This window comes from Malus domestica, chromosome 09 (genome assembly GCF_042453785.1).
Source record: "Malus domestica chromosome 09, GDT2T_hap1".
Classification (NCBI taxonomy): Eukaryota; Viridiplantae; Streptophyta; class Magnoliopsida; order Rosales; family Rosaceae; genus Malus; species Malus domestica.
Window position 1 is genome coordinate 9,111,478 of NC_091669.1, and position 13,229 is coordinate 9,124,706.

Consider the following 13,229-nt stretch of genomic DNA (forward strand, 5'->3'; position numbering starts at 1 on the left):
GAATGTTTACAACACTCCCCCTTGAGTGGGTAAATACTCAAGGTAGATTCAGCATCATGCAGAAGTTGAGGAAGTCGACTCGTCGGCATTGATTCCAAGGAACAACGCTTATTCTCAATAAGGTAGGAACTTGCATAAGTAGTAAGTCTCACTAAAAAACCCTAAGGCTATGGCAAAAACCCAAGTAGGGACAAAATCCATAGTCTAAGGAAAAATGCGTGAGAAATGCAAAGTCAAAAGAAACGTCTACAGGACGTCATCAGGGATATGACCAGCCCAAGGTGGGTGCCTCGTTAAAACCTAGTTAGGTAGCAAAAACCCAGTGGGAAAAATGCTCCTAATCGTAGGGAAAAAGAGTACATTAAGATCAAGCAAGTATCCAGAAGATACTCCCCCTGAGTTTGACATAATTCCAAAGAGAAATAGCAAAGTTACAACTCAGAAAGTTTACACATACCAATTCCATGAACAAGCTTCTGAAACGTCGCCTTCGGTAGTGATTTGGTGAAGAGGTCGGCCAGATTGTCTTGTGATCGGATTTGCGTGACTTCAATCTTCTGATGCTCTTGTTGTTGATGTGTAAAGAAGAACTTCGGCGCAATATGCTTGGTGTTGTCTCCTTTGATGTAACCCTTCTTGAGCTGTTCGATGCAAGCTGCGTTGTCTTCAAAAATCGTCGTCGGGGCATTAACGGCGGGATGAAGATCACAGGAGCTTCGAATATGGCCCACTACTGCTCTCAACCAAAAGCATTCCCGAGTTGCTTCATGTAAGGCGAGAATTTCAGCATGGTTAGACGAAGTGGCAACTAAGGTCTGTTTAGTTGACCTCCAAGATATTGCGGTGCCTCCAACGGTAAAGACATAACCCGTCTGAGAACGCGCCTTGTGCGGATCAGATAAGTATCCAGCGTCGGCATAACCAACAAGGCGAGAATCAACCCGATGAGCATAGGGTGCGGCATCACTCGAGGATTCGTAGGGATAGAATAAGCCCAAATCCGTAGTACCCTTAAGGTAACGGAAGATGTCTTTCACGCCAGTCCAATGTCTGCGTGTTGGTGCATTGCTGTATCTTGCCAAAAGATTAACAGCGAAAGAGATGTCGGGTCTAGTGCATTGAGCTAAGTACAATAAAACGCCTATCGCACTTAGATAAGGAACTTCAGGCTCCAAAATCTCTTCATCATCCTCCTTCGGACGGAAGGGATCTCGCTTTGCATCTAGCGTACGAACGACCATAGGAGTACTCGAAGACTTCGTTTTATCCTCATTAAAACGGCGCAACACCTTCTGGGTGTAGTTCGATTGATGTACTAGGATTCCATCCGAACAATGCTCTATCTCGAGGTCGAGACAGTATCGAGTCTTACCTAGATCTTTCATCTCAAATTCCGACTTCAGGTGCGAAGCAGTTCTCGCGAGCTCTTCAGGAGTTCCGATGAGATTCATGTCATCGACATATACTGCAACAATCGCAAATCCGGAATGTGACTTCTTAATGAACACACAAGGGCATAGTTCGTTATTCACATATCCCTGACTAGTCAAATACTCACTTAAACGGTTATACCACATTTTTCTGGATTGTTTCAAACCGTATAGTGAACGCCTCAGCCGAATTGAGAGCGTGTTCCGGGGTTTGGAAATATTTGAACCAGTCAATGTAAGTCCTTCGGGAACTTTCATATAAATTTCCGTATCAAGATCCCCATAGAGATACGCGGTTACTATGTCCATCAGCTGCATATCCAGTTTTTCGGAAACTACCAAACTGATAAGGTATCGAAAAGTAATCACATCCATAACGGGTGAGTAAGTTTCGTCATAGTCAATCCCGGGGCGTTGTGAGAAACCTTGTGCTACAAGACGAGCTTTGTAACGCACAATTTCGTTATTCTCATTACGCTTCCGAACGAAAACCCACTTGTAGCCAACGGGCTTCACATGTGGAGGAGTAGGAACTACAGGTCCAAACACCTTACGTTTCGCAAGTGAATCAAGTTCGACTTGGATTGCTTGTTTCCAGTTTGACCAATCAGCTCTACGTCGACATTCATCAACGGAACGCGGTTCAATGTCATCGCTCAACATGATCTCAGTAGCTACTGCAAATGCTAATGCATCGTCGACAATCATCTCATTTCTACGCCACACATCATCTAAGCTAGCATAATAGACCGAAATCTCACGATTCTCGGGAGGAGGATTCGTCTCTTCAAGGACGCTTCCATAATCTAGAATTTCCTCATGAGTTGGGTAAAATGAGTAAGCGATAGTCGGATTCACGGTAGGCTCTTCAGGACCTTGTGCCGTGGTTTTCCTCTTCCGGGGGTGTGAATCCTTTGAACCAAGGGGTCTGCCACGCTTTTGTGTAGGGGCAGATGATTGACTAGCCGCTAATGTACGTGGATCACCAGAATTGGCGTCCCGGGCTTCCAGGAGGGTAGTCCTTCGTACATTTGGTACATCCATCTTTGCAGGCGTATTCGCAGCTGGAATATGTGATCTTGTCACGCGCGCTAGATCGGTGAAAGCATCTGGCATGCTCTGAGCTATGCTCTGGAGATCTAATATGCGCTGCACTTCAGCTTCAGACTGAGCGGTGCGGGGATCTAAATGAGACAAAGTGGGAGTCGTCCACGATAATTCGCGTCGTTCATTAGGAACGTTGACGTTCTTATCTCCCCCTAACGAAGGGAAGACTGTCTCATAGAAGTGACAATCCGCGAAACGAGCGGTAAACAGATCGCCTGTCAAAGGTTCTAAGTAACGAATAATCGAAGGAGAATCATATCCGACATAGATTCCCATCCTTCGCTGAGGCCCCATTTTTGTACGTAAGGGCGGCGAGATCGGCACATAGACCGCACAACCAAAAACGCGCAGATGCGATATGTCGGGTTCGCATCCGGTGACCAACTGAAGGGCACTAAATGGTTGTGTCGCAACAGGCCTCAGGCGGACCAACTTTGATGCGTGTAATATTGCATGGCCCCAAGCAGCGATCGGGAGCTTGGTACGTATGACCAACGATCGAGCAATCATTTGTAAACGCTTAATGAAAGCCTCTGCCAGGCCGTTCTGGGTGTGAACATGGGGTACAGGATGTTCAACTTCAACCCCAACCGACCTGAGCCAACAGTTTGGAGAATGCAGCGTTCCTTGTGGACAACAAGCACACGTGTGACCAACGTGTAGAAGCGTCAACCAAAACCATAAAATATCTAAATGGTCCGCAGGGAGGTTGAATCAGTCCACAAATGTCCCCCTGAATCCGTTGTAGAAAAATGGGAGGATTCGAACGAATCTTGTCATAAGAAGGCTTAGTAATAAGCTTTCCCATAGAACATGTTTGACATGCAATTTCATGGATCGAACTTAAGCTTCGGGTTAGTGGATGCCCGTGTGAAGTTTTGAGGATACGGCGCATCGCTATTCGTCCAGGATGTCCCAAACGATCATGCCAAAGTGTAATTTCGTGCGCGGTCCCTGTGGTAGGGCCGGCCACATAGTGGCATTCTATGGGGCGTATGGTCGTAGTATACAGACCACTCGGGTTACGCTCCATCTTCTCTAGAATACGCTTCTGGCCATATTCGTAGGAAGTTACGCACAGAAATTCAACTCCGTTTTCTACGTGGGTTTCAGCGTGATAATTGTTATCTCTAATGTCCTTGAAACTTAGTAACGTTCTTCCGGAACGTGGAGAATAGAGTGCCTCAGCAATGGTCAAGATTGTACCATTGGACAACATTATACGTGCCTTACCGTATCCTTCGATCAGGTTGGATGGGCCTGAGAGGGTTGTCAGAGGTGCATTCTTAGGTACGAAGTTAGTGAAATAGATGCGTTCACGCAAAACAGTATGCGTGGTTGCACTATCTGCCAGACAACTAACTTTCCCACTAGTCATACCTTAGAATGAAAAATTAATTTGAATCGGTCACATGCATAAAAGTTTATAAAAACAAGTATCAATTCAAAATAATTTCATTTATTCAAGGAAAAAACTTAATATCCAAAATAAATCGCCAACTAATAATCCAAAACATAAAGGAAAATTGTTCAAAATCAACAAAAAAACAAGGTGGGTTCGGCCACAAGGTGGAATTCGGCCCCAATTGTCTTATTTTAACTGAAAAATAAGTCTATGTCTAAGATTCTAATCTTCCATAGGAGTGGTATCCTCCTGAAAATCAGAAACCTCCATCTTTGTAGTCTCCGGTTCGTCCACTTGCAGGAAGTTTGATTCAAACTTCGTACGACGAGAATGATATGCATCCACAACCTTCTTGGGAGCACGGCAAATACGGGACCAATGGTCCTTGGAACCACAACGATAGCACATATCGTCATTCATTGTGGCAGGTGCTTTGCCCTTATTCTTGAAGTTCGGGGCCTTAGGAGCGAGGTTTGGGCGCTTCTGGGCTTTGTTTCCTCCCTTGGATGGGCCTTGGCTCTGTTGACCTTGGTGGGATGGTTTCTGGCCGCCCTTACCACGCCTCTTTTGGCGTTTTGGGTGCTGATTAGTGCTATAATGTGCTTCAGGCACAGCAGTAGCCCCAGTAGGTCGAGCTTGATGATTCTTCATCAACAGCTGGTTCTGCTTTTCAGCAAGAAGTAAAACAGAGATCAAATCCGAGAACTTAGTGAACTTCTGAGCTCTATATTGTTGCTGCAGGACAATATTAGAAGCAGAGAAGGTCGAGTAGGTCTTCTCCAGGAGATCCTCTTCAGTCAAAGTTTCATTGCAAAACTTGAGAAGTGATCGGATTCGACAAACTTCAGAATTATATTCATTCACAGACTTAAAGTCTTGGAAGCGCAAGTGCTGCCAGTCGTGTCTTGCTTCAGGCAAGAATATGTCCTTTTGGTGATCGAAACGATCAGCCAAAGCGACCCATAATGCACGTGGATCCTCCTCAGCAAGGTACTCAGTTTGTAGAGCGTCATGGATATGTCTTCGAATGAAGATCATAGCAGTGGCTTTTTCAGCCTCGCCAACAGGTTTATCTGTGGCTTCTTCAATAGCAGGACGCAAGTTCTTTGCAGTGAGGTGGAGCTTCACATCTTGAACCCACTTGAGGTAGTTCCTTCCAGAAACCTCCAAAGCGGTGAAGTCGAGTTTGTTCAAATTCGACATGTTCCTATCACAAAATGGATGAACAAGATGTGGTTAGTGTAATGGAGAAAAATCAATCCATTCACATAGGAGTAGAACATACAGGTTCTAATAGTCATGTATTGGTTTAATTTTGCATGAAAAACTTCGGGTTTTCATGGGTGATATATTTAAGTGAAAACTTCGGGTTTTCAAACAAGGCATGTGTATAAGAAACTTCGGGTTTCAAAGTAATTATGAACTTCAGGTTCATATATTCCTGCAGGCAAACACAAATATATATGCAAACAAATATGCAAAGAATATATGCAGAAATATTGTATAATGATAAGTGAATTAATTTATTTTTGGTCTTCGGGGCCAAATTAAAGTGTGGGTGAAAATATAAAAACCCATATTATTTAAAAAAAAATTAAATAATAAAATCTCGGGGCCTAAAAATATAGGCCAAGAACCCTCGGGTGGGATTACAGGCCCACGGGGTGAGAAGAGGGGAATGGGCTGCTGTGTGCAGCCCTAAAAAAAAAAAATTCGTTTTTTTTTTTTTTGTATTCAATTATATTATATGCATGTATAATTTTAATGAATCACATATTTACGTTGATGCATATGCAAATAATAGTTTCAATGCATGTACATATGTAGGATTCAATTCATGACAAATATCAAATTCACATAATTGTAGCAATTTTGATTATGAAGCATACACAATTTATGTAGAATCTAAAATACGTTAAACGTAAAGTTGGGTCATGCATCATGGTGAATGTTCATGCTATCAGGGCTTGCAAAATATCGAGTTAAAAGCCGTTGTTTAGAAAGAACCTGATTGCGTGATGATATAGATGAACTGGTTTGATGCAGAAAAATTATTTCTTCAATTTCGGCTTTCATCTTCAAGCTTGTATCACGTTCAACATAAGAAGAAAAATAAATTGAATCAATAACAATATATGAATTCAATAAAATCAAGATTTAATCAATTAAAAATAATTGAAACGTAATACTCCCCTGATTGTAGACGAATAAATTCTCTTTAAATTCTTCTAAGCACAGCGTGAAGAGCGTGCTGATAACGTGTTGTGGTCTATTTTATCTGACAGAGGGACTAGAGCCGACGGCAGAGAGAGAGAGGAGAGAGATGTGTGTTTGTAGAATTGTAGGGGAATGTGTGTGTTGTTATCCCTCCTACATTGTGCCTTTATTTATAGTAGTAAAGGGAGAGAAGATATTCCTTCTCCTCCAAGTAATACAAGTTGCAATAGGAAAGGATAACTAGAATCAAATCTTATCTAGGATTTACACAATCATACTTAAACTAGGAATGTTTACAACTTTCACATGATATTTCATTATTGTACTGAACAGTCACATGATGATAAACCCGTTCCATACAACTTTCAGTATTCTTCAACATTTCACCTTTGTATGGGAAGACAAAATAAATAATGAATTACTGGTGCTCTTTTTCTTTTCTTTTTTCCAATTGGTATTATATTCTTCTTCTTTTGGCCCGTAAGTTTTGTCTGGTATTAAATTGAAATCTTCTAGGACAGATACCCAATCTCATCAAATACTATTATATCTTCTATTAAAAAAAAACAAAAAGAAAATTCATGAAAAATGTTTGAAAACTTTGAGTTTTAATTAAAAAAACAAAAAAATGTTGTAAGTGAATAGTATCAAGAATGATTTTTTAAAGTAAAAATATCTTTTTCGTTAAAAGTGAATAATACCAAGAATGTTTTGTTAAAACTCTAAATAAAAAAACTTTAAATATTTTGGTTTTTTACTTTCCGTGGATGATCATGATACAGCTCATTCACCATACCAAAGAGCAAAGACCCTATTCTTTCATTAAATAGTTTGATGATGGGTAGATTAGTAACGCAACATAGAGACAAACTTGGTTTAGACCGACTAACTGGCTGGTCCGACCAATTAAAATCAAAATCTTATCAATAGTTTATCGACATGTCAATATTGATAAATTTTATCAATACATCAATTCACTAATAGAAATTCACACGATAAGTAACTAACAATATGACATCATTTTTTTAATTGACTAGACTGTCTAACTAGCAAGCTGGTCATTTGATCTATAACCTGCATTTTTCTCTACAACATGACTATTACAATGACACTAAAATAGACCCCACACCACTAACCTATGACAAGAAAATTTTCAGTTTGTCGAAAATATAAATCCGATACACCAAATATCATAATACAAGAAGTTGTATTTTTTTTTCTTTTAAATATTCAATCATTTGTATCATAACACTTAGTAAATTAAGTTGTATTCCTAATACACTGAAAAATTTCTCGCCCATTAATTTAAAGAAAAACTAAGGAAAAAGTTTTTGTGGAATGTCATCTTCGGATTTGAAAATGTGGTTAGGAAACTGGTTGGAACCTGGAGTGAGTCAATGATCGCCTATTTGTTGGACCACCCAGTAGATTAGGCTCTGTTAAGTCCCAATCAACCATTTTTGTGGCCCATATCTCACTTTATAAGAGACACACGCTCTAAAACAATTGAATCACAATGCCCAATTGCCATTGGGAGAACTGGGTCTTTGTGGCCTACCATGCTAAAACTTAATGTTTTCTCACAAGGTTGTCTTTTGAACTCAAAGGGACTTCAACACTTTTTAGCATTCCGTTGCACAACTAGGGTTTTCTTTAAATATTTTTATGGTTATGTTGGACGCTTTCAAACTCTGAATTTGATTGATCTTACTCATCGTTCTACTTACTCTTACTACTGCGCTGATTCTAGTGACTTAACGTTTGATAAAATACCATATAAAGAAAAAACTAAAGAACAATCGTTTCCATATTGAGTTTCCATTTGGAAATGCATCTTTTCCATTTTTTTTCTTTTTCATAAATGGAATTGAATTTCCAGAGCAAAAAAAAAAAAAAAAAAAACTGGAATTAAAAAATGGGCTTTGTACTATGGTTTAGTAGTATTTTTTTTTCACTTATACGTGAGAGATCTCAAGTTCAACTCCGCCAAAGGTGAATTTGAACCAAATTATTACTAGGCTATTGTGAAAATTAGTCCACACCCTTACCTTCTTAGTATAAATATTATTGTTTGTTGAAAAAAAAATGGCTTTGATTTAGGAATCTCTTTGTCAATAGGAATAAGAGGAAAAAGAGGATCCACTAAATTTTGGCATTAGCCCTTTTTTTTGTCAAGGCGTGCTTAGCCTCCCAAAGATTCTGAGTCCAATTTTGTTTGAATAAAATTACAACAAATATGTTGATAAACATAAAAATTAGGTACTACCAATGCCAAAAATTAAGCAATTAAAAATTAAAAATAAATAAGTAGGTAGGTTTCTACCATCTCGCTTTTTCCCCTTCCAAAATTATTAGTAGGAATAATCCAATTTAATAAAATCAGTCCAATTCCTTAAATTTAATTATTTTATTATCAATAATTATCTCTTCAATGATGTAAAAATCAAATTTATTCCTAATTATCTCTTTGATTATTTCTTTTTATTTTTATTTTTTGTTATTTCTTGTTCTTCCTCTTGCTTTATCCTATTTATAGATTTTATTTTAATTTTTATAATCAACTTATATTACAGGTTAATTGTATTTATCTACCTATATGACAAAAAAAATTTCATAGTCAACCTACCACAGATTAATGTGTGACAGCCCGTCCCAAATTATTTTTTTATTGACAGTGTGAAATGTCTATTTTACCCTTGGACGTTGTGACACACCCCAACCCGGAATGTCCACTAGGACTCCGAATTGAGCTGTGTTGGTCGACACCTGGAAGGTGACGAAGCTATAAAGTGTGATGATGTGGAAATATTGTGAATAAATTTAAACCTAAGAGTGCCTAAATACCAGAGTGCACTGGTGAGCGAGAATGAACCCACTTCACACGTGATGTTAGAGCATAAGCAAGTACAGAAGAGTGAATTAAGAATCGTAGCCTTGAATAATCTTCAATACTAAGAATCACCACGATTCCTCAACGATAAGAAAGCTCAGCTAAGAAGACCTGGGGGTGAAGACAAGACAAAGGTGAGTGGCCTAGTAATTAAAATTTTAATAGAAATCATATAAATTGCTATAACCCATCGCTACGACACCTGTATAATTTCCAGACTTAGAATATAAAAATATACATTTTTATACACATATATTGATACAAGTCATGCTTCACATATTTAATCATATGTTAACTTATCACATATTCATTACGTCTACTAGCTCATCACGTATTCACCACATATGTTAACTCATCACATATATTCATTATATATACTAGCATGTAAGTCGGAGTCACCTATAGTGACATATACGACATATTCATAACTCATCACATATCTCATCAATCATGGCTATCATATAAGTCGGAGTCACCTCTAGTGACCTATACAACATATTGATATCTCCTCACATATCTCATCAGTTATGGCTAGCATATAATAGTCGGAGTCACCTCTAGTGACATATACGACATATTCATATCTCATCACATATCTCATCAGTTATGGTTAGCATATAATAGTCGGAGTCACCTCTAGTGACCTATACGACATATTGATATCTCATCACATATCTCATCAGTTATGACTAGCATATAATAGTCGGAGTCACCTCTAGTGACCTATACGACATATTCATATCTCATCACATATCTCATCAGTTATGGCTAACATATAATGGTCGGAGTCACCTCTAGTCACATATACGACATATTGATATCTCATCAATTATGGCTAGCATATAATAGTCGGAGTCACCTCTAGTGACCTATACGACATATTGATTTCTCATCACATATATCATCAGTTATGGCTAGCATATAATAGTCGGAGTCACCTCTAGTGACCTACACGACATATTGATATCTCATCACATATCTCATCAATTAACTAATATAGTAAACTTACTTGAATTTACCTAAACTTACCTGAACTTACATGTGTGTCATGCGTACCTTTGCACTTCAGAGCGTTCACAGCACCACAATTATATATATGCAAACAATCCAACTCATTGTTTAAGTATTATTCAAAAGGCATGGCATTTTTAAAGCATAAATCATTTAATTGCGTTTTTCGGGAAAAATCATTTAAGGCATGGTATTATTCCAAACAACAGTTAAGTTTCCGTCAGGGTTGGCCGCTCGTGGGGGCGCGTCTGGCGATGCCCTTGCCGGCGCGTGGGTGCTCAGAATTTTTTTCTAAAAATATGGGGATGTTCCTGGGGTTGAGTAGGTATCGATGATATATTCAAATACCCCAATTTAGCACTGTATGAGAAGTTTTTACCTAGTTTTGTGTATGTGCTTTAAATAATATTTATATAGTTGTTTCGCATATAAGTGAGACTTAACTTGAGGACGAGCGCAGTCAAGAAAGGCTCGGGGGTTACGACCCTTCCACATATCAGTGAGTGGGCTTTTGGTTTTCAGTATATACTTATATAGTTGGTATTTTTCCCAGAAAATGAGTTTAAATGAAATTTATGTTTTGAAATGTCATGCATATGGTATCATGCTTAGACTATGAATTAGTTTAGTATGCATAAATGTGATTTAACGTTGTGGGCGCTCAGGTAAGTATGAGGTAAGTTGTAGACTGTTTATATGAAATGATGATTATGTGAGATGTGTTGAGAGCTCATAACCTGCACTCCGGTGTTAGTGATCCCGCCCATGGTTAGGGCCATAGTCCTTCACGTGATGTTCACCTCCCGCACCATACGCTCACCTTGGATCCAAGTTAGGTGCGCAGTCTTGTCATACAGACCACTTTAGGTGGTTCCGACTCGTAGGTGACCTGCGATTATTCGCACAGTCTTCACGTGATCGTAGCAATAGAGCGTATTTATTTACATCTAGTCATGTCGTACATACCACTTTAGGTGGTTCCGACTCGTGTGTAGGCATACTTGTTGAGCTATAGATTCAGCCGTACATGCCACTTTAGGTGGATCCGGCTGATATGTTATTTCACCTGAGTTACTTATTATGTTATTTTGAGATATTTGACATGTCATACTTTTGAATATTACTATTCTGAGCATGGTTTTGAGATTTGTATATATATATATATATATATATATATATGCATTCTATCTTCTGGGAAATTATACAGGTTTTACGGCGAGGGGTTAGAATTTTTGTTAAATGAAATGGTTTTGAAAAGCTTTGTTTTTGTCCACTCACACTTTCTGTTTTGTGCCCCTATAGGTTCTAGTTAGGTGTGCTTGTTGGTGGCTTACGAGGAATTCACGACAGCTCTAACAGATTATTGCCAACATAGGATTATCTTTGTTGTTGTATAATTAGTATTCGTCCAGCTGGACTGCACTTAGACTACTTATGCTCTAATTGTGAATTTGCACATTACCTTATCTAGTGCTTTATTCGCATTTCCGTTTATCAATATTGCTTCCGAACTGTGCACATGGTTACGTCGTTCTCACGTGACGACCAACATGCCCTGATCTAGGTCGGGGTGTGTCAAATGTGTCTTACTTGTAGGTATATTATGTTTTTTTCTACATTTTAGTTAGGTTTCATATCTCACTTACAGGTATAATATACATTCATAAATTTGTCACTTGAGTTAGGGTAGAATGCTTCTTATATTAGTTTTTTTGTTATAAGATATTAATTAGATATTTTAGAGTTGAAAAATGCATAATATTAAAAGATTTTAATTGATTTTTAATATTTTTAGAAAACATTAAATGAGTATAAAAGAAATAAATACATATAATTAAATAACTGGACACATTCCTAAAAACACTCTATGATTTTAGACCTGGATCTAAAAGTCCCAATTAATAAATCAAATCACAATTATTTAGTAACCCTAGCAGGCTAGTAGTAAAAATATATAAAATAAAAAAATCACCTTTTTACGATATGAATACTACTATTACTCATTGGGACCCACTAAAGTTAAAAGCGCTAAAAAGTCAACGAATCACACATTCACAGTGTTGCAGAGGAACATGAGAGACGATGCGGACGCATCCCCGCCACCACCGGCGCCGAGCCTCCCGCTTCTCTCGTAGTAATCAACACAGAACAACGACAGCGAGAGCTGGACCTCGTCCCGCGTCCAGACTCGCTTGACCATTTCCGAGTCACTGAGTCGACTCAGGACAGGGCGCATGCAGACCCTGTAGAGCCTCTTGTAGCCGCCGAGGGCGACGACTACGGGTCTCACGGAGCAGGGTGGGGGAGATGACACGTGTCGGAAGCAAAGGTGTTCCCAGATGGTGTCGTTTCTGGCGACTGTGGACCAGAGGTGGCAGACGCAGGCGGCGACGCCAAGGGAGGGGCCGTCGAGGCGTTTGAGGATCTCGACGAGGATGTCAATGTGGTCGTTGATGAAGAACTTGGGTCTTTTCTCTTTACTGTCTTGTGATGATGTGTTTTGGTTTTGATGCATGGTGGTTTTTGGTGGTGGTATATGGTGTCGCTAACTAGCTAGCTGATGCAAAGTTGCAAACTACACTTGCACTACAGAGAGAGAGTGAGAGAGAGGAGATAAATAATGAAGAGAGACTAAAGGGTTTATATATTTATATAGGCTTATGCATGAAGGTGTAATTTGTAGTCATAAAGTGAGGTTTAGCCGTTACGGGGGTTTGACTTGTGCACGAGAGAGAGAGAGAGAGAGAGAGAGAGAGTTTTATTTTGGTTTTTGGTTAGGGTTGAGATTGTTTGATCAACCTGTCGTTAATACTGGTCAATATTCACAAGTTACTGTAAATTATTACTATATATCGACAACATATGATTTTAAAAATGGATGTTTATCTTAGCAAATGTTTTAAGTTATCAAATTTGTATTACTATATATCGACAACATATGATTTTAATAGTTCACTTATTAATAATATAGGACACAAACTTTGAACATCACGTCATTTGATGAATAAGTTGGATAAATATATTTAGGTATCGTTTGGTATGCAGACGGGACGAGACGGGATAAGACGGGACATAATGAAGAGGGAGCAAAGATGCTCTTGGATGGAAACAAGGAAGAAGAAGGAGACGGAGAGGTTATAATTTTGTGTTCCATTAATATGGAACGAGT

At 38.9% G+C, this 13,229-nt stretch overlaps 1 protein-coding gene across 1 annotated transcript; it reads right to left on the reverse strand.

The window, feature by feature from the left end:
- Positions 1–12,104: 12,104 nt before the first annotated feature.
- LOC103442988 (F-box protein SNE-like) lies at positions 12,105–12,575 on the reverse strand. The gene has a single exon (XM_008381769.4). The coding sequence runs from the start codon at positions 12,573–12,575 to the stop codon at positions 12,105–12,107; it is 471 nt and encodes a 156-aa protein (XP_008379991.1).
- Positions 12,576–13,229: the final 654 nt, after the last annotated feature.

Coding starts and splice junctions, on each gene's coding strand:
- LOC103442988 (XM_008381769.4), bottom strand. CDS start 12,575: ATGCATCAAAACCAAAACACATCATCACAAGACAGTAAAGAGAAAAGA.